At 44.2% G+C, this 20,693-nt stretch overlaps 1 protein-coding gene across 1 annotated transcript; it reads left to right on the top strand.

Moving 5' to 3' along the window:
• Positions 1-4,731: 4,731 nt before the first annotated feature.
• col6a2 (collagen, type VI, alpha 2) lies at positions 4,732-20,666 on the top strand. Its single transcript, XM_037084183.1, has 32 exons — positions 4,732-4,941; positions 7,269-7,360; positions 7,506-7,606; positions 7,750-7,893; positions 9,590-9,952; positions 10,061-10,081; positions 10,192-10,257; positions 10,362-10,460; positions 10,575-10,601; positions 10,758-10,784; positions 10,887-10,931; positions 11,068-11,121; positions 11,599-11,661; positions 11,754-11,816; positions 11,932-11,985; positions 12,070-12,105; positions 12,188-12,250; positions 12,369-12,431; positions 12,550-12,612; positions 12,700-12,762; positions 12,877-12,927; positions 13,008-13,106; positions 13,199-13,261; positions 13,422-13,457; positions 13,551-13,596; positions 13,696-13,848; positions 14,669-14,763; positions 15,148-15,329; positions 15,427-15,605; positions 15,715-15,753; positions 18,490-18,824; positions 19,586-20,666. Exons 2-32 carry the CDS (start codon positions 7,285-7,287, stop codon positions 19,850-19,852), a joined length of 3,036 nt encoding a protein of 1,011 aa, XP_036940078.1. The 5' UTR covers positions 4,732-4,941; positions 7,269-7,284; the 3' UTR covers positions 19,853-20,666.
• Positions 20,667-20,693: the final 27 nt, after the last annotated feature.

Raw genomic sequence — 20,693 nt, forward strand, 5'->3', positions numbered from 1 at the left:
AAAAACGATTCTGGTTTCCTTGCCCTAGCCATTTTCATCTTCTTCCTCTTGTGTTTAGTTTCTCCGTCTACTGTCTGTTTGTATACAGCGCGCAAGCTTTATGCACATGCTCCGTCTCTTCTTCTCTGTTTTTGGCAAATTTCAAGCAACACCTATAGGCCTGGAGTATGAACTACAGCATTTTGAGTCGTTTTCAGTTGATCTGTTTGGACACCAGTATTCTTGAAACGAAGCCAAGGAAGACTGGGGGGAAAAAAGATCGTTTTGGTACATGTGGACATGGCCTAAAGCTGGGTATGTAAGACTAGAGTAACCAGCCAGTGTCCACCTCGTCCCTTTAGGCGTCCATCCAGAGTCAACGGACAGCATGTTTTTGTTGTTACCTGCTCTTCACCCCCCCGGACGTACAATAAATATACAGTACATGGTCTCATTAATGTTAAATTCTCTTGCTGCCTGTGGCTCGAGACACATGTTTTATAATACATCTTCACAGTCTGACTGCAGCAGAATTTCAGTGGAACTTGCTCAGGTTCAGTTATTTTCTTGCTTTTTTCCCCCTCTGGCTCTGATTTCAAGCCGCTGTGTGCGTGCTTGTGTGTTTGCATGTGCATGTCTTTGCGCTGTATGTGTCTGGACTGTTTGATACATCTCTTTGTGTATCAGAGTCATTTTTAATGGTTTGAAGCCATGACTGCGCTTATCACATCATTGCACAGAGCCCATGTGCATGTATTTGTGTGTGATTTGTTTGTGCGTCGGGGGGGGCTGTTCCTCAGAAATTTCTCTTGGCTCCGCTGTAGTTCTTTTAAAGCCAGAGCAATCAGACGTCTCACTGCCATCATACAGACCTCAGCACAACCTTTTTCCACAGAAATTCGTTGGTACTGACATAAGTTTAACCACGCGCGTTCTCGTCTGCGCGATCTTGTGCATGTTCGTGGTCTAACGATCTAGCAACTCCCCACGCGTGCTGGAGAGCAGGAGGCGCCTAGATGACATCAGCTAAACTGACCGCCACCCACTCCACATCTCAGACTACCCCACTCTGCTGCATGGGGTCTTCCAAGCAAACTTCAGGGGCCCTGAACAACAGGACCAACGCGCTTAGAATTTTCCTCCCATTATGAATATTGTGTCCTCCAAGGTACAACATCTCAGGCCATGTACAATGTTCACCTCCCATGTATAGAGCAACAACTTTCTCATGCTGGTGCCCCACCGTGTTCAGCTGGTGCCCTTTTCATTTTTTCCCCCCTGCCCCTCAAACATCTTGAGTCTGCCACTGGTCCCATGGTGGTCCACTGAAGAGGGGAGGGATGTTGCCTCTCTATGTTCCCCAAAGGATGAATCATACTGGTCTCATGGCGTTTCCACAAGCAAGACCATGAAGTTTGCAGTGTCTGTTCATTTGACTGGCACAAAAATGCTGACCACAGACAAGATTACGTTCTATGCACGTGGATATTATGAGATATAAGTATATACATATAAGTGTCATGTGAAATAAAGTATGATTGTAGTATGGTAGGTCTATAATATACAACAAACAATAATAATGAATAAGTATATTGTGATATATAATAACCAACAATGTTTATGATATGTAAGTTTTATTTTTTGGAGTATCATACATACATCATGCACTAATGCACAAAAGTGTGACAGTACTTTACATAAAAACTAATTCTGTCATTATGGTGCCGCAGATTAACAGCCTGACCTAAAGTGACCTGTCTGAGGTCGAACCCTCTGTTTCAGCATGTAACCGCGTGCGAAGGTGACCTCCAGCAACACACAGCCTGACCTTTGACCTCCATTTTTGAAAGGGATGAAGAGAAAGATGAATTCCTCTATCAGAGGTCACTGCTCAACTACTACCACTTTTGTTGTTGCCTGATCTTCACCACTGGAAGTGCAGAATACACAGTTCATAGTCACACAAATGTTTAATCGTCTTCCTGTCTGTGGCTTAAACACAGACATGTGTTATACAATAACTATTCACAGTCGCAGAATTTCAGTGGAACTGTCTCTGCTTGAGTTGTTTTACTGACTTTTATTTCCTTTGATCCTGATTTTGAGCCACTGTTTTGATCACCGCTGTGCACATGCGCACTTGAGTTTGTGTGTGCGTGTGTGTGTGCGTGTGTGTGTGCGAGTGTGTGTGTGTGTGTGTGCACGTCCATGTATGTCTCTGGACTGCTACATCCCAAGACATTTTTGATGATTTGGAGCCACAACTGCACATATCACATCATTCCACGGAGCTCTTGCCTGCATGTGTTTGTGCACTTATTTGAGTGCATATGCATGGGTGTGCCCGCATGCATAGTGATGCACACATTTAGTGTATGATTTACAGCATCTGTGCATGTATATGTGTGTGATTTGTGTGTGGTGGGGACTGTTCCTCAGAAATTTGTCTTGGCTCCGCTGTAGTTCTCCTGAAACTCAATTTCCTTCTTCCTCCACATGTGTTTTTTTTTCTCTCTCTCTGAAGCCGGAGAGATCGGGCCCTTTCTCTACCGTCGCGCAGACCTGAGCACAACCGTTTTCCACTGAAATTCACTGGTAATGACATAAGTTTCGCACATGGACTCGGCCCATGGGCCATGCGCGTGGGTGATGTGCGCGCAACATTGAGCGCGTGTTCATGATGCACCGAGGTAACGACTCCCAGCTGCCTTGTCTGAACAGAGAGCACATCTGGAGGGAAAGAGGGGAAGAGTTTCCAAAAAGAAGCAAAGGAAAAGAGGAGTGAATGTCAGCTTATCGTAGGTTTAATGTAATATCCTGTTCATTTGTTCTTAAATATAGCATTTCAGATTCAGGAGCTGCACTGGAAGACATCTGGCGGGACAGCGTCACTCCCATACGTACGAACACACCGTCCGGGAGATTAGACCAGCCTTAGAGCGGACAGTTCGCTGCAGATAGCGTCAGCGCGTGTCTGCTCTTTGACCGTGCATGTTTGTGTGTTGGCGTTTGTGTGCTCATGCTCGAGCTGCTTTCATGTTTCTATTGTGGCCTCCCCTCTGAGCAGTTTCTTGTGTTTTCTGCGGCTCAGCGAGTGAAGAGTCGCAGCGATGTTGGGAGACTTGAACTGTTTGTGATTCTGGAACTGATTATGCAGAAAATCCCCCAGACAGAAATGCTCTTTTAGTCCATGTGAAAGAAATAAAAAAGAAAAGAAAAGAAAGAGACAGAGAGAGAGAGAGTGGTTTACTCGGATTCGGGAGGGAGGTCATTCCTATTCTATGAGTCACACTTTTAAGAGGGAACAGAACCCCCCCACTCTCACCCCCACCTTCCTCCAGCTCCATCACATGTACACACACACACACACACACACACACACACACACACACAACAAGAGAGAAGAGAGAGAGAAGGAGGGAGAGAGAGAGAGAGAGAGAGAGAGAGAGAGAGAGATGGCTCCACTCCTCTCTTTTTAAGGGAAAAACTCTTCCCTGGCCAAGACAGAGAGAAGAGCTTCAGTGAGTTATAACTCTGGTCAGCAGCTGCCCTCTTCCTCCTCCTCCTCCTCCTCCTCTTCTTCTTTTTATTCTTCTTTCTCATCAGCACTTGGTCACCATGGCAAAATGCTGACAGCTGCCACCTCTAGACTAGACTTCAGAGTTAAATCAATTTACTTCAAAAAGCACAAGGCACGCAAACTTAAGAATGGTTTGTAAAAGTTGATTTTCATATGTGAATATATATATATATATATATATATATATATATATATATATATATATATCAGATCAGATCCACGCTCCCTACTTCTACCTTGATGTCATGTCACATACTCTGTACTCAACCTGACCCCTCATCCCCCTCTCCCAGCTGATGGCCTATCATGTAACGGATGCAAAAGCCTGTTCCTGACATCTCCTTCTCTGCTCCAGCCTGGATAACACATTAGTGGCAGTGTTGCTGCTTAATGCGCTGGCAGCTCCGCGGGCCACACCAGAGGAATCAAGCAAATTAGACACTGTGACATGTGTTGCATGTTGCTGTGCATGTCACTGTGTCTCGGCAACAGCAAAATGACAACAGAATATGCGTTGCAAATGGCTTTGTAAATGTGCCTGTGCAGATGTGTGCCGAACGTTGTAAATCCTCTAAAGCGGAGACCTCCCACCCTGTTCACAAACACATGCAAATAGGCAGACGGGGCAGCTGCATCACCTATGGTTATAAACCTGGTGAGCAGACTCATGTCACTGTTTATACCCAGTGTAAACTTCTCTCACTCGGCCTACTAATTGCAGCCAGACCACCACACACACAAACAAGAGTGTGTGTTTAGGAGTATGGGGGGGCTCAAGACTGCTCTTTATCCTCCTCTATTTCGCTCTGACTCACCATGTGGATGAGATCAACTGTAAAAGCCACCTAAATGCTCTAGCTGAGGGACATGAAAGCTCAGTGTGTCCCCGGGGCCGTGCCATGTGTTCTGCTGAGGGCCACAGATATGAAAAAAAATTGTCATATCTCCTGATACTAAACGCGCATTACAGTCTATCTTGGGGGTTTAAGGCATATTCGATGGAAGGGGGGGCGTTGTCATCTTCTTCTGCTGGTGCAGAGCAGTAATACTGGTACAATAGGCCACGCGTGCACGCGCGCGTGCATGCGCGAGTTCCTGCAGAGCCATGGCGCCTCCAAGTGGGCAGCAGGAGCCACTGCTGGGGTGCGCCGTGCGCGCACAGGAGGAGGGATCAGAGCTTGTCGCTGGGGCTGGACCGGGACAGGAGGGCGAACGGACGGCTCTTCTGCGGGAAGTAAACGCGCATCCAGGGCTTTACTTGCCGTTTTTCTCTTCCCATATCCCCCCTTTTTCTTTCTCGGCTTCCCCTCCTGCTGAGATGAGGAGATAGTCAACAGAGGATCAGCTGCTCACCGCGTTTTCAAGTTGTTGGAAGAGTTCGGGTAAGCAGCACTTTTACGCACAGAGCAATGTGCCAGTGTCTCTCTCCTCTCTCGTTCCCCCTCTTTCCTCTTGTGTGTTCTCTCCCTCTCTCTCTCTCTCCGTCTTCCCGCATCCCTCAAAACTCCTTCTTATCAGCAGAAATGAGCGCCTTCTCTTGGCAAATCCAAACTTCTGTGCGGACACACTTTTAATCAGCAACACCCACATACTGTGTCTCAAGAAAATCGGTCGCGCTGTTATCTCTATAGATATTTTTTTCTCTCTCTCTCTCTCTCTCTCTCTCTCTCTCTCATGTTATTCACCTTTGCATTGATGGAAAACTGTGCGGACTCCCACTCACTCCCCTGGCACGGACAGAGGCAGAGCAGTGGGAACATCTTGCAGGAGCGACTCCTCCGCAGCTCGCAGCTGTGTGCGCGCTAGAGGGAGCCACAGCAGAGCGCGTGGCTCACAGTCTGTTGAATGAAGACTTTGAAAATGTTATTTTTCGTTCAGTGCAGCTGGATAAAGAACCTGGGGTGAAGGTGTGAGATGACTCCACACTGAATTAGATGTCATTTGTCTTGCGCACTATCTGGTGGGAAAACATGTCGAGCATTAATGGCTCTCCTGGCTGGATGAAATTCAATTGTAATGAAAACCATTTGCAGTGGGAATTATGTTAATAATATTATAATGATTATTTTCTCGAGAGCTGGACCGATGCTGGATTTGAGTGGCTGATGTCGATATTTGGGTGAACAAACATTCTGCTAAGGATATCAGCTGATTTTCTAAAACATTCACAACATGTGCATAAAGGCATTCTTTTTCCTACGACCCCTCAAACGTCACATTTGTGAGGGAGATACATACCTGTTGGAGGCAGTGTATTTGGTGGCTGAAGTGAAAACAGTAAATGATCATAACCTACTCTAAGTAACTTTTCTGTTTTATATTCCATTATTGAAAATAATCAGTATCGTCACATGCTGGACAACATTTTCGCAGATACAGATATATCTGTGACAAACTGGCCCGCCAACATATCAACCGGGCTTCTAGAATGAAGGAGTGCACAGATGCTGGCAGGTCCGGTGGTGGACACTTGTTGGATTGAGATCTTTGGAGTTGATGGATAGACAGGGACACAGAGAGAGCAGCTGTGGGCCTTGTTGGCGTGTTGCTACCAGTGTCAAAAACAGTTTACTGGTTGTGAAGGCAGTCGTCTTCCAGGTGCCCTCCCTTCACTCCCAGGCAACAGAGCTGGAATATTAATTGAGCACGCAGGGGCCCTGAAGGCCTCATATCATGTGTGTTTCACACTGTCTTTTTTGTAACTCTTGCAAACATGAGATGATGCATTTCCTGTATGATTACCTGACTTGTCCAAATGTACATGCTGCATTTTGCTGTATACATTTGTTTTTAACCAAATTACTAACAAGGGTCCATACCCAACACCCCCTAACGTTTCAGTCCAGCCATGACAGTCAGTGAGCGCAGGGTCACTGCGAGGTAAGGAAAAGCCTCTGGAGGGCAGCAAATTGTGGCCTTTTCAAATCTTGTGGTTTCCGAGCACCATGTGATCCCTGCTCTGCTCAATCAGCAGCCGGCTCTCTGCTGCCAGAGTCTGCTCCTTCCCTGTCAACACCAAATGTATGTTTATGGAATTCTTTACTTGACTTAACAGGATGATGTGCTCAGTTTAGATAATCAATTCAACTTTGGACCAAACAGGTGTTAGTTGATCAAACTGCGTCCTCTTGAAAGCTCTGGGCCGTGGAGCCCGAGTGGATCCGACTGAACTCACATTGCTGTGATTTGGCTCTTCCTCGGTTATTACACGACTGATGTATAACCAGGCAAATGTCAGCTAATGTTGAGATCAGTCACTTCTCCTAACTTTCCATCACCTGCATTCAAAACAAGAAACACAAGCCATGTTCAACTAGTGTCATGGCTTCCAAGCCTATTACATAACTCTGTGGCGGCCATTTTGTTCCCCGAGCACTGATGCCAGGTGCAGAATGTAGATGGAGTCGTTACTTCTTTGGCCATCAACTAACACTACTTGGCGACAGTCACACAGCATGTGGAATAATAAGACAACTCCATATTATTAGACCACGTCAAATTTAAACAGCTGTTGCAATGCTGCTGATTTTAAAATAAGTGGATAGTTCCTTGATTTAGACCTTAAATTGTCTCTCCAGGTTCGGTGTTTTTCCTGCATTTCATGTCTTATACATTCTCAGTGAGTTGTTGCATTTTCAGTTCACTGATTTTTTTAAATAAACAAGGAGATTGTTGGCTAAGTTGTGTGTGTCGTGCTTGTATGTGTCAGACAGGAGAAGAGGAAGATGCTGGGGTTAGAGGTCTTCGTGATCTGTCTTCTTTTTGGAGCCCTGACTCACGGCCAGACAACAGAGTGCTCGAGTAAGTGCCGTGAGACTGAAACCCAACTTGCTATTATGTCAGCAGGTTGCAGTGATGTGTCATGGAACATTTCACACTGCTGATTTTCATGCATTTAAACTGTCCTTGGATGCCTTTAACGAATCTTTTCGCGTGTCCCCTCCAGAGAAGAATGAATGTCCCATAGACCTGTACTTCACCATCGACACATCCGAGACCATCGCCCTGCAGGAGCCTCCACCTGGATCACTGGTGGAGAGCATCAAGGTTCCTTGTTTATCTGCAATTTTATCATTAAAAACCTCGAAACAAAATGGCTCCATTTTATAGTGTCATCATTTCGAAATGACCGTCGACTGAGTCAGACGTGTTTGCCACATCGTATGATGTGCTGTGTCTTGTTGTTGTAGAAATTCACTACGCAGTTTGTCAACGAATTACGAGATGAAGAAATCAGAGGTGCTGTGCGGATCAACTGGAACATCGGTGGGCTGCACTTCTCCCAGGAACAGAGGGTGTTCAGTGCCATCGCACCCAGGGCTGATTTCATTGCTGTGAGTCATAAATATATATACATATATAGTCACACATGCATAAAGAAAAAAACTGTTTGCTCAGCTTGCATTTTTGTATCTGTTCAATACAAGTTTATTATAACAAATTAATGAATCACAAGTATTTGATGATTTAATCTATGGTGAGTGGAATGTTGTTTAAGTTTACCACACTTCCTAAATCTCCAGTGTGTAGGATTTATCATAATTACAATTTTATTTTTACATATAATTGCCTAAAACTAAAAATGTTTGGGTTTCCGTTACCATAGAATACATTTAATATCAGCAGGAGGAGAAGTTCATCATCCCCAGAGTCTGCCATGTTGCAACCCCATGTTTCCACCGTAGCCTAGAATAGACAAAGCAGACACTGGCTCCAGAGAGGGACTTTTGAATGTTTCACGTTTTTACCAGCCATCATAAGGGAGGGTGAGGCGAGGGGTATTTTGTGGGTTGCAATTAGCAACTTCACCACTAGATGCCACTAGAAGTCCAACACACTGGTTGTTTAAACAGCAACCACACTATGTAAATCTGATTTGGAGCCCTGCGACGAAAGTCAGGTGTGAGCTCCCCCTGCATCCTATTGCTGTAAAAATACTCAAGAAAAGGAACAAGCCTTTCACAGCACCTTGTACTGCTAAGCAAAAATTGCTGGCTCATGCGAGATGGGCGCACAGTTGTGTCTATGCAGTTGCAAGTTGATTTGATTCTGACCAGGACCCTAGATGCATGTTTCCACCTACTATTTGTGTCTTTTTTCCTTGTCAAATAAAGACAAAATTCCTAAAAAGCATCATCTAAACAAAAGATGAACATATATTCAGGAGAAATAAACCACAAGTTGTTGTTGTATTTGCTCACTTAGCCCTGGGCTAAATGTCTTGCTTATGTCAGTGTTAATATCAACTTGTTTATCTTGTACTTTTATGTGTAAGGGCATTTTTAAACCAATTAAATCAACGGTGCAGTATGTAAGAATTTTGAAAAAATACAACATTTCAAAACACTTCCAAATTTACCATAATTATCAACAGAATGTGAAGATAGAACGGTTGTGACCTTTTGTCTAAGGTGTCTATGTGGAGTGTTGCAGAGATATTTACTGAGTTAGGATGCTAACCAGCTAGCCCTGTGCCTGAAAACCTAAGTCCAAAGCTCCTGTGCAAACGGTGTAAATGCCATCTACCCTCCTAGTTGTCCAGCCACCTGTACTGCTAACATAATGCAATAAGCAGCACTTAGCAGTTACTCTGGTGATATGGCAGTATTAATTCAACAAGTAGCCAATTTTTACATATTGCACCCTTGATACAAAATAATTAAAAGTTATTAAAAGTAGTTTGTTGTTTATATCAAAGAATAGCCTGTTAGTTAAGGAGCTACACAGATACAGATGAGAAGATCGGTAACGCTCTCATATAAGGCCACAGCCAGCGGCCAGATAGCTTAGCTTAGCTCAAATACTGGAAACAGAGGGAAGCAGCTAGCCTTAACAAAATTTGTCTGTACCTCTGAAGCTAGTTGGTTAATGCATTATCTTGTTTGTTGGACAAAAACTATTACGAAAAAACAAATTACCACTAACTGATTACAACAAAGTGAACTTGACCCTTTCGGGGGCCCCTGAATTTCCCTTCCCTGACTGATGATCCAGCTTTAACCAGTCATGTTCTGTTTACTCTGTTTCCAGCGTGTCAATGGAATCCGTTACCTGGGTAAGGGCACCTACATCGACTGCGCCCTCACCAACATGACCCACGAAATGCTGCGCACAGCCTCAAACCCCAAGGCTCTCCGATTTGCTGTGGTCATCACTGACGGCCACGTGACTGGAAACCCGTGCGGGGGCATCAAAGTGGCGGCAGAAAGGGCTCGCGACGAGGGCATCCGGATGTTTGTGGTGGCCGCATCGAAAAACGTTGAAGAGACAGGGCTGAGGGAGATCGCCAACTCTCCAGCGACGGTCTACAGGCGGGACTTCATGGCTGTGGACCTGAGCCAGGGCAGAGCCATCATACACGATGAGACCATTAAACGCATCATCTCGACGATGGTAACAGACACACACACACACACACACACACACACACACACACATAGAGACACATGAAACACGCTCAGTGCCTCTTCTGCTCACACCTTGTCTCTTTTGTCTTCACAGAAACATTTGGCGTACACAGAGGTAAGAATGACCACAGCAATGACCTCATGCTGTGGTAAGAATGACCACAGCATGAGCTTTAGTTTCAGACTGTCATCATTGACTGTTCTTCATTTTCCTGTGTGACACAGTGTTACAGCGTTTCCTGTCTGGAGACACCAGGGCCTCCCGGTCCTAAAGGCCACAGAGGACAAAAAGTGAGCTTCAAACACACACACACACACACACACACACACACAGTATGTCATAGTGGTCACTGTTATTCCCCCTGATATTTTTCCCATTAACTTGTTGACCGCAGGGAGCTAAAGGAGACAACGGTGATCCAGGTCTCAAAGGAGAAAGAGGTCGCCCAGGAGACCCTGGTATTGAGGGTCCCATCGGTCAGCCCGGTATCAAAGTAAGACACTGAACATCCACCTACATATCGTTCACTATTCTCTGACGGATGTGAATTTCGTTTGTGTGAACATTGCCCTAAATCATTCGTATTTTCCCTTTCTCCTCTCTCCAGGGAGAACCAGGTCTTAAAGGCGAGAAGGTGAGGCATCGTGTTCCCTTTGTGTGGATCAAGTTAATCAATGCAGGAATTAAAACTGTGTAAAAGGGTGAAATGTTCAAAAAATTACTGGGTATGTTGAGGAATGAGGATATTGATTGTGCGTAAAATGACTGCCGATCTTCTGTCTGCCCACAGGGAGAGCTTGGAGCTCAGGGAAAAAAGGTTAGACGTGTTTCTAATTTAACACTGAATCTGTTAATTATCATTCATTTAATAAAGTTGTTGCTCTTTGTCATCTAATTGTCTCCTCTCTTTCGTCATTAGGGAGTGGCTGGCATCCCAGGACGCAATGGAACAGATGGACAGAAGGTTGGTGCTGCAAAAAGGCTGAATTTTGAGATTTAGGGGACAAAATTTCGAAAAATTGGCTGTCTTATTTTAAAGCAATCTCAGCAGTTGGCCTCTTTTGAAATGCAATTTTAATATTTTGTCTTCTTCTCCCTAGGGTAAAATTGGACGGATCGGCACTCCCGGCTGCAAAGGAGACCCAGGCGACAGAGTATGACATTCAGTATGATTTAAAGGTCCCATTTTTTTAGGTTCATACTTTTATTTGGGGTGGCTGCTAAAAAGTGTTTACATGCTTAAATGTGCCATAAACATATTATTTTCTTATACTGTCCATTATTGCAACACATCTAGCCACCCTCCGTCTGAACCCTGTGTTTTAGCTCCTGTCTCTTTAAGACCCCCCTGCTTCCTGAAAAGCCCAATCTGCTCTGATTGGTCAGGTCTCACATGCCTGAAACATGAGGGCGGTGACTGTACAGTTGTGACTCCACCATCTTAGGGAAGCCTTTACGGCTCACTGAAGGCATAGTTTGCGTTATTTTCATGTGGATTGAAATTTAAACCCCCTTTTTGGTCTAAAAGAAATGGCGACCTTACTTAATAAGATAAGGGACCTTTAAAATGATTTATACATCTTTACTGTGTTGTGTTATTGCCTATTTACGGTGTGTGTAATGCTTCGTAGGGTCCTGATGGTCACACCGGAGATGTCGGTGAACGCGGTCCTCCTGGAACTGATGGAGAGAAGGTATGGTCTCGCTTTCGCTTACAACAAAATCCATCAGCAATACAGCTCTGCCTAATTGTATGCGTGCACGTGTGCTTGTTTCCTGTCTCTAGGGGGATGCCGGCCGCCCTGGAAGAGCTGGTCCCTCTGGCCCATCTGGAGATTCTGGACCCAAGGTAAACCGCAACACATAGACGGGGGTAGCTGCACTTTCCAGGGGCGTATATTAGGTCTGAGGTCATGTTAAATGGTTTGAGGATAATTTGCTAACCTCCGGTACTTCCTCCACAGGGAGAGAGAGGAAGTCCTGGATCACCTGGCATCCCAGGACAGAAAGGAACCCCGGTAAGACTCATCACCAGAGACCGAACATTCAACACACGCTCATTTCAACCGTCAAGTGGCTCATCTGTGTGTTGTGTTTCTTAGGGAACCCCTGGATCTCCAGGAGGCAGAGGAGAGCCGGTAAGATTAATTTGCAATCTAATGTTTCCATTCTCGCGCGCATCTACCTCGCGTTGGTTTTCTAATTGTTCTTGCATTGCAGGGGAGAAGAGGAGACTATGGGCAGAAGGGTACTCAAGGGCCGGATGGACCTAAAGGAGAGAAGGTATGAGTTAATCAACACATTGTCAAATATTTGTTTTTGCCTCCGCTCAAAATTTTTGTTTTATTGAGATCTGTTAATGTCCACCACTATGAGGGTCATCGCTGGTTTTGTGTTTCAGGGTGAAATGGGATCAGAGGGCTTGAGAGGACTTGCAGGAGAATCAGGAAACAAAGGAACAAAAGTGAGAAGAGACGTATTATCAGTCATATCCTTTGTGTTGTTGTTTGAACACTACACACTATTGATTTATTTAATTCCCTCTTGTTGCACTTTTAGTCAACTTTCTCTCCTCTGAACAGGGAGACAATGGCCTGCCAGGTCCCAGGGGACCTCCAGGGGCATCAGGAGAGCCTGGGAAAAATGTAGGTTAAATGTCACATTTTGACATCATATGAAAAGTGTCTCAGAGATACCTTGTGTAGCTTACATTAGAATTGCTTATACTAAAGGGAACCAGAGGTGACCCCGGTGATGCTGGACCAAGAGGAGAATCTGGACCGCTTGGACCAAAGGTACGTATCACCGTATGTGTATGACTGTGGACTGGACTGTTTTCAGGTATCTAGAGGCAGTTCATTGTTTTAACTGTTTTTTTTAAAAATGTATTTATTTTTATCTCCATTCAGGGAGACCCCGGAAGACCTGGCTTCAGCTATCCTGGGCCAAGAGGATCATCGGTAACGTACACTCCATCACTTTATATTTGCGGGCCTATATGACACACTTGACCTACAAAGTTTTATCTGCTGTTGTACAGGGTGAGAGAGGAGATAAGGGCAACCGTGGACCTCGTGGCAGCAGGGGAGACTGCGGTCAGAAGGGTGCTCCTGGAGATAAAGGAACTCCAGGAGATCCAGTGAGTTACTCATCATCACAGCATGCGGTCTCTGAAGCAAAAGATGTCTCTACAGTCCAGTTACACGATGCTCATTTTTCTGCTTGTAACAGGGCGAGCCAGGACCTCAGGGTGAACCTGGCCTAAGAGGGCCAAGAGGAGAGGGTGGGCGTGATGTAAGTACAAAAGCACTGCACTGTCAATGAGGAAAGCCCACAAACAGGTGTTTACCTAGCCACTGACCTAATGCAAACATTGGCACTATCTGTTAGTAGGCCCAAACCGGACAAAATCTGGGAGGCTAGATGTGATATTGTGTGTTCTCTTCCCCCACAGGGAGATCCTGGACCTGAGGGAGACCCTGGCCTGACTGTAAGAACATCTAAACACTCTTTATAGCTGGAATATCAGCAGAAAAACACAGAGGATGTGATGGATTTAAGGATATGATGTTTCTCTCCTCAGGAATGTGATGTCATGAACTACATCAGGGAAACGTGTGGCTGCTGTGGTGAGTTTGGTTATCACAGTTATCACTGTGTTGCCATTCAGGATTTCACCCAGGTCTTAGGGGCTGTTAGGTTCACACAGTTTGTGTTTTTGTCTGCAGACTGTGAGAAGCGCTGTGGACCCCTGGACATTGTGTTTGTGATTGACAGCTCAGAGTCTGTGGGTCTGACTAACTTCACCCTGGAGAAGAATTTTGTCATCAATACCATCAACAGACTGGGATCCCTTGCCAAAGACCCTCAGGCAGTTACAGGTAGACATGCATTTGTTCTTGCACATGTTCCCTTGCTGCCCAATTGACCATATTCACATGGGGGCCATTTTCTTCTAGGGTTGCAGGGGGAGGGCTCACATGTCATAGTACAGTGTTGAGGTTGCCCTAGAGATGACTAATTATTTATAATATATTATTTATTATTATTATTATTTCGCTACTTTCTTATTAATCAGCAACTGAGATAATGGATAGTGAAAATCTTGAGGGAAATCAGGCCATATTTCAAGGTAAAACAACATATTTGATTAACTATTAGCTTACGTTAATAAACAGCTAACATTAGCCTTCAACCACTTCTGAGCTAACATAACCTTTTGATAGTGTTATGAGTGTGTTATGATAGTGTTTGAGCATGGAAGTGCAACACACTCAGTGTAACTCTTGGTCACAATCTTTCAAGAAATCTCTAATTCAGTGGTACTTACATTTACAGATATTATAAGATCTATATCCTGGAGGTTTTTGTAGAGGCTCATAGGCTTATTTGTATAACACTTTATTCCTAACAACATGGTGAACATTTTGAATAATTCATGGAGTGCTATGTAAAAACCTTTGACTCTAGTGTATCAACAAAAGTAACCAAGAATTTTCAACCTGCCATTTTTTAGTGTTCAGATTTCTATTCTGGATATTTATGTTAATTACCACATACCTCTGCCTAGCAGTCCCCTCATAGATACCAGCCACCTCAATACACGAGTTTTCATCAACATCCATGCATTATAAGTTAATGTCATCAAAACTTGACAAGATGGCTGCCGACTTGTGTAAACAAAGTTGTTTGTGTTCCCAGGCACAAGAGTGGGAGTTGTTCAGTACAGTCACAGTGGAACGTTCCAGGCCATCCGACTTGATGACCCCAAGATTGATTCGCTGTCTGCTTTCAAGGTCTTATTTAAAACATCTGCATATAGCTTTAAAGTGTATTTTTAGGGTGCAACGCAGACTGTTTGTTCTTTTGTCTCTTTTGTCCAGATGTTTTTTCATGAATCAAGGCTAGTGTCTTGATCTTGTGTCAAATCAAACATGTTGCATGCGTGAGGCAGACTGGAGTCAGGGCCACAGTTACATATGTGTACATGTCTCTGTGACTATATTGCCTTTGACCAATTGTAGTAAAAACAAATCCCATAAAAAGACAACATCAAAAAAAATGAAATGATCCTGTTAAGAAGTCATTGTATTCAAAGCCTGTTACATGTTAATTGTCCTCGCAATAGAGCTTAATTGTTCAAATTGTTTGAAACACCTCCATTATTCTCCATTATTCAGGATGCAGTGAAGCGATTGGAGTGGATCGCTGGCGGAACATGGACTCCCTCTGCTCTGAAGTATGCCTATGACAACCTGATTAAGGACAGCCGCAGAGCCAAAGCCAACGTCACTGTAGTTGTCATCACTGATGGACGCTTCGACCCCAGAGATGACGACTCGCTGCTCACCTACCTCTGCACGTGCGTGACTCTGGGGTTGTATAATTTGATTCACAATTGCTGACTGTGGAGAAGGAAAATGTTGTGTCTCATTGCTTGTGTTTGCACATGTGAGCAGTGATCCCAGTGTTGACGTGAGCGCCATCGGTATCGGAGACATGTTCGACCAGATCGAGGAGAACGAGAGTCTGAAGAGCATCGCCTGCCAGAGGGACGGCAGGGTGCTGGGCATGAGGCGCTTTGCAGACCTGGTGGCTGAGGAGTTCATCGACAAGATTGAGACCGTGCTCTGCCCAGGTACACTCCCCACAGAAACATGCAATATGTACAAGAGGTTAAATCTGGTGGTATTTGAGAAACTGTTTTTTTACTTTTCTCTCTGATGTTCTGTCTTTTTTTGCTTTAGATCCAGTCATCATATGCCCAGAATTACCTTGTAAATCAGGTAAGATTTCTAAATTGAATGTTTCAGCTTTAAGGCCTTGGTAACCAGCATTATTAAAGGGACACTTTGTAAGATGTGGCCAGATTTTAAGTTTAAAACATTCAAAAAATGAACATGATGAAAACAACAGTTTTGACATTATGTCAAACCTGTCACCTCAAGATAGTCTAATAGCCTCTGTACTTCAGCTGGGAGATGTATGCGACTGGGGAGATTGCTTACATTTTAGGGTCCCTTAACATGTAGCATAATAAATTAACAAAAAAAGACTCACAAAATGTGAAGAGAGGAAACACCAAACAAAAAAATACAGCTATGTACTATCTGAATTTAGGTTTCTCTTTGAACCAAAGTTGTTTAATTGCCCCTGTAACTCATCGTAAAACAGTCTTCATTCTAACTTGATGTAAACAAACTAAAACACACCACAACAGTGTTGGTTTTCTTCTCTCTCTTGGTCCTCTGCTGGTCATGCCTTTCCTGTCACTGCATGCTGCATATATTTCCTCCCCAGAGTCATGGTCCTGGTCAGAGCAGCTGTAAATCACCTCTGTATTGTATCCTCAGTCGCTCTAGGCGGCTGGGCCTGTTGCCCACAAACAGGCAAACTCCAATCAGCTGTTAAGGTCAATATCTCCTAATAAGCAAATTGTTGGTAACAACATCCACGGATGTAGCAAGAGCAGCGACTGTTCATTAATTTGTTCATATACTGTCACCTATACTTTTGGAGCTACCATTGAATTCTGGCCATATTTTACAAATGAAACCTTGAAGGCGTCATGTGCTCCAAAGGAACTGCTTGTCAGATTGACAAACAGTGTCACATTTTGTTAGTCTTTGTTAGTAGACAAAATTTTTTTCCAGTTTTCCTGCGTAAAATCCACAAATGCCTCTGAGACTGTCAAGAAGTGTGCACCATTATCCCCATCTGTTTGACTCAGCAAACCCCCCCACGTCTAAATGACAGCAAGTGTCTGCATTCAGATCAGGTACAAACACTTTAACCTTCAGACACGTCCGAACAACATTTTGTAGCAACTAGTTCATTTGAAGCACACTGACGCCTTTGAGCTTCATCAAGGATTAGATGCGTTTCGGCTTGAAATGAGGGCAATATGTCTTTTTTAAACAGTTGTATCATTTCAGCTCTTTTGCCATGATGCAGTTAATTAACGGTTCTGTAAACGCTACACTTGCAATTTAGTGAAACTCGGTGTGCCGTGGTCATCTTTATTGGCTGTTATGATGCGCCGTGTCTGTGGGACCCCGCCCACAATGTTATTCCGCCCACTTGTTTCAGGAGGGGGCGTCACTGTGGGGCAAACCCCTTCCCCCTGGAAGCCACTGGCCGAGGAAGGCAGCCCCTCTTTGGTCCCCACCTCTTTGGAGGGTGTGGCCAACCTGCTGAACGGCCTGAGTGAGCAGCAGTACGGGGTTGGCGTTGCAACCATGGCGTACACCGCCCAGAGAGCCAAGCTCGCCCAGGGAGTGGACAGGCAGCAGTGGACCCAGCTGTTCATCGACTCCTTCAAATATGTCTATGGGGACATTATGGGAGACCCCGAGAAAGCTTTAGGACTCTGCTAATGCTAATATGCTAATATGCTACCTCGCCATTATGGACGCCAACAACTAATAAGCTTACTGCTGGACATAAAATAGGTTTTATTAAAACTGTGGGCATTTTTTTTTTTTTAAAAACACTACAGTGCAATATACACCTGGGCTGATGCAAAAGAACTGCATGGTATGAAGCTGGTCCTGTGCTAATATTTCAGAGCAGTCTTATGAACAGTTACTCAATATGTTGAGACAAAATTCAAAGGTGGTTTCATGTTGCTTCCTCCCGTCAAAGATTATTTCTGATTAAATTGTACATGGAGCTGTTTCATAAGTATGTCTGTTATGAATACGATACATATCATTTCTTCCTCCTTAGTGGAGGAACGTTTTCCATTCCCATGGAAAGCAGATGTCAATCCATTTGTTGGAGGCTGACTGGTCTGTAGAACCATTCATGTTGCTCCTGTATGGTGTACAGTGGCTCTTTGATGAGTCCTCATTTCCACTGTGAATCACGAGCTCACTGAATCACTCCGATGACGTTTATTTAGCCGTTTTGCACATTTCCATGGTTACGGCCGTTATTGTGCTATGTGAATTACTCATGTCGGTGAAAAGGCCCATGACACGTGGAAAATATCTGGTTTTATACATGCCACAGTATACTGTATAAGAGTCAGAAGTTTGGTGTATGTGGATGTTTAGTTTATTGACTTGGCACTGACAATGAAGGAACTATTCCCATATTGGTGCATGTCTTTTTTTTTTGCATGTGGCTTGGCTTGTGAAGTAGGATGACTAGAGGAAAATGACTACAGAGCCGCAGATGTTTTGGTATCATGTAAGCTCTGTTACTGCAACTTTCTGATGTGAAGTATGTTTTTTTTTTTAAATGAAATGTATTTGTGTTTTTTTGAAGTCATCTCAAAAGAATAAAATTGTAGAGCACACATTCAAAAAGTGATTTCTTGATAAGGCACCACTGATCTCAGAAGGTCTGAATGACATCAGAAAGCTGGATTGCAGCTAGCATGTGTGGAAGCAAACCTTTTCATTGTATGGTTTTTTTTTTTTTTTTGCTGGCTTTGACCACTAAACATCTGTGTTCCAGCTGTAGATCACTCAACACTAGGTCTGATTTAAAACTTTATATCTGTGTGTCTGTTCCAGAGCCTGCCGTGGCTAGCTGTGTTCAACGGCCAGTGGATGTGGTGTTCATGTTGGATGGTTCCGAGAGGATGGGCCTGGAGAACCACCGCAGAGCCAAAGAGTTCATCGAGAACATAGCTCGCCGCCTCACCCTGGCCAGCGGCCAGGCAGACGAAAGGAATGCCCGCTTTGCTCTGTTGCAGTATGGCAGCCCTACAGAACAGAGGGTGGCGTTCCCACTTACACACAATTTAACAGTGATCTCTGATTCGCTGGCGGCGGTGAACTACATGGACTCCTCCTCTGCTCTGGGAAGCGCCATCATCTACGCTGTCAACAATGTGGTGACATCAGGGGTACATAAAAACGCAAACATTAGTACAGGTTTTCCAGCTAAAGAATAGTTTGGCATTTTGGGAATTTAAAAACTTGAGCAAGATGAGAAGACAGATACCACTCTCATGCACTGCAGGTGCAAGAAAGCTCATTTATTTCCTGCAACACTGTATTTGTCCAGCGTATAACACCTCTCAAACCCCAAACTTTTTATTTTTACCTGTTTTAAATACATTACAGTGAAATAAAAGACGCGTGTATAACATGTTGAGTAGTTAACTAGAGGATGTTTAAGCTTTTATCTGATTCAGACTAGCCGTTCCCTACTGTTTGCGGTCTTTACGCTTAGCTAAGTTGATTGCTGCTGGCTGTAGCTTCATATCTTCTGTACAGACGCAAGTGGTGTCAATTTTAAAATCCACCTCTCAGCAAGAAAGCAGATGAAAGTGTGTCCCAGAATGTCAAACTATTCATTTACACACAAAAATGAAGCCATTAGCTTGGTTTAGCATACATATTGTAAGCCGGGGAAAACAGCTGGCCTGGTTCCTAAAAATTGGCCTCTATAATAACATCTCTAATTAACATATCGTACCTCTTTGTTTTATCTGTACACAAACAAATATAACAGTGACAATTTGGTGTTTTTTTCCACTGTTTTGTCCTGCTTGTTGTTGCTATGCTAAGCTATTTCCTGCATGGTTCAGCACACAGATCAATCCTCTAATCTAAAAAAAAAACAGGTGTATGCCCTTAACATTGCATTTTGTGTTTCTGGCAGGGAAGCCGCTTGGCCCGTCGCAACGCTGAGCTGGCCTTTGTGTTCATCACTGACGGCATCACATCCAGCGAGCAGCTGGATGAAGGCGTCAGCGCCATGAGGCGAGCAGAAGGCGTTCCCACGGTGATCGCCATAGGAACAGACACGGATGAGGAGGTGCTGCGTAAGGTGGCGCTGGGGGACATGTCGGCCATCTTTAGAGGAGCTGACTACTCCATGCTGAATAAGGCCGCATTCTTCGAGCGCTTTGTCCGCTGGATATGCTAGTGAGGAACTCTGTACACCATAGAATTAGAATCCACAAAATGCAGGAAGGGCCAGCTCCTCCACTGTACACGTAAACGCACACAGACGCATCAACAAGCCTCTGTGATCATTATCATTACTGGATGTAAGGCACTGACACGGCTACCAATCCAGTTGTTGTAGGTGAAGATTTATTTACGAAAGCAAAAAAAAAAACAATCCATGTAGGCCCAACTGACACACACATAGGAACACATAGGAATGCTATATGATTTGTAACTTGGTCGTTCTAGTCATTCTAAATCTATGGTCGGCGCTTCCAACCAAAGACACTCAGTAGTATCCCAGAGGTGAGGTGTATGATTATTGAATGTGTATGGAAAAAAAATTGTAGGCTTTATTTTGTGTTTATTTGTACTGATTCTCAGTTTGCAGAAAAAAAAGTTCTCTCTCTCTCTCTCTCTCTCTCTCTCTCTCTCTCTCTCTCTCTCTCTCTCTCTCTCGCTCGCTCTCTCTTCACAAAGTCAGTATTTACATTAAAGGTGCTAAAGTAGAAATAAAGAACAAAGCCATCTGAGTGGTTCTGAAGACTTTTCTTACATCATGTTATGCTGTAATTATTGTAGTTTGTTCAGGGGATGAAAAACATGTAGACATATCTTATCCAGGGAGAACAAGAAAAAATCACACATAGATGCCCCACACACAGCCACACTCGAGTCTGACACGCATGAGCACAGGCAAACGCCATCGTTTTACACACTGACAGGCAAACATGGAAAGAGACCAATCTGTAAACATGAAGTCCAAATAAAACCTGATGTGGTGACCCCAACACTGTCTTCTGTGTTTGCAAGATACA

This window comes from Acanthopagrus latus, chromosome 21, assembly GCF_904848185.1.
Source record: "Acanthopagrus latus isolate v.2019 chromosome 21, fAcaLat1.1, whole genome shotgun sequence".
NCBI classification, from domain to species: Eukaryota; Metazoa; Chordata; class Actinopteri; order Spariformes; family Sparidae; genus Acanthopagrus; species Acanthopagrus latus.

What these genes read in the sequence shown, in the direction of transcription:
- col6a2 (XM_037084183.1), top strand. Translation starts at nt 7,285, where the DNA reads ATGCTGGGGTTAGAGGTCTTCGTGATCTGTCTTCTTTTTGGAGCCCTG. An exon ending in CTGGAACTGATGGAGAGAAG is followed by an intron (nt 11,662 to 11,753) that starts GTATGGTCTCGC and finishes TCCTGTCTCTAG; the next exon opens with GGGGATGCCGGCCGCCCTGG. An exon ending in GGAAACGTGTGGCTGCTGTG is followed by an intron (nt 13,597 to 13,695) that starts GTGAGTTTGGTT and finishes TTTTGTCTGCAG; the next exon opens with ACTGTGAGAAGCGCTGTGGA.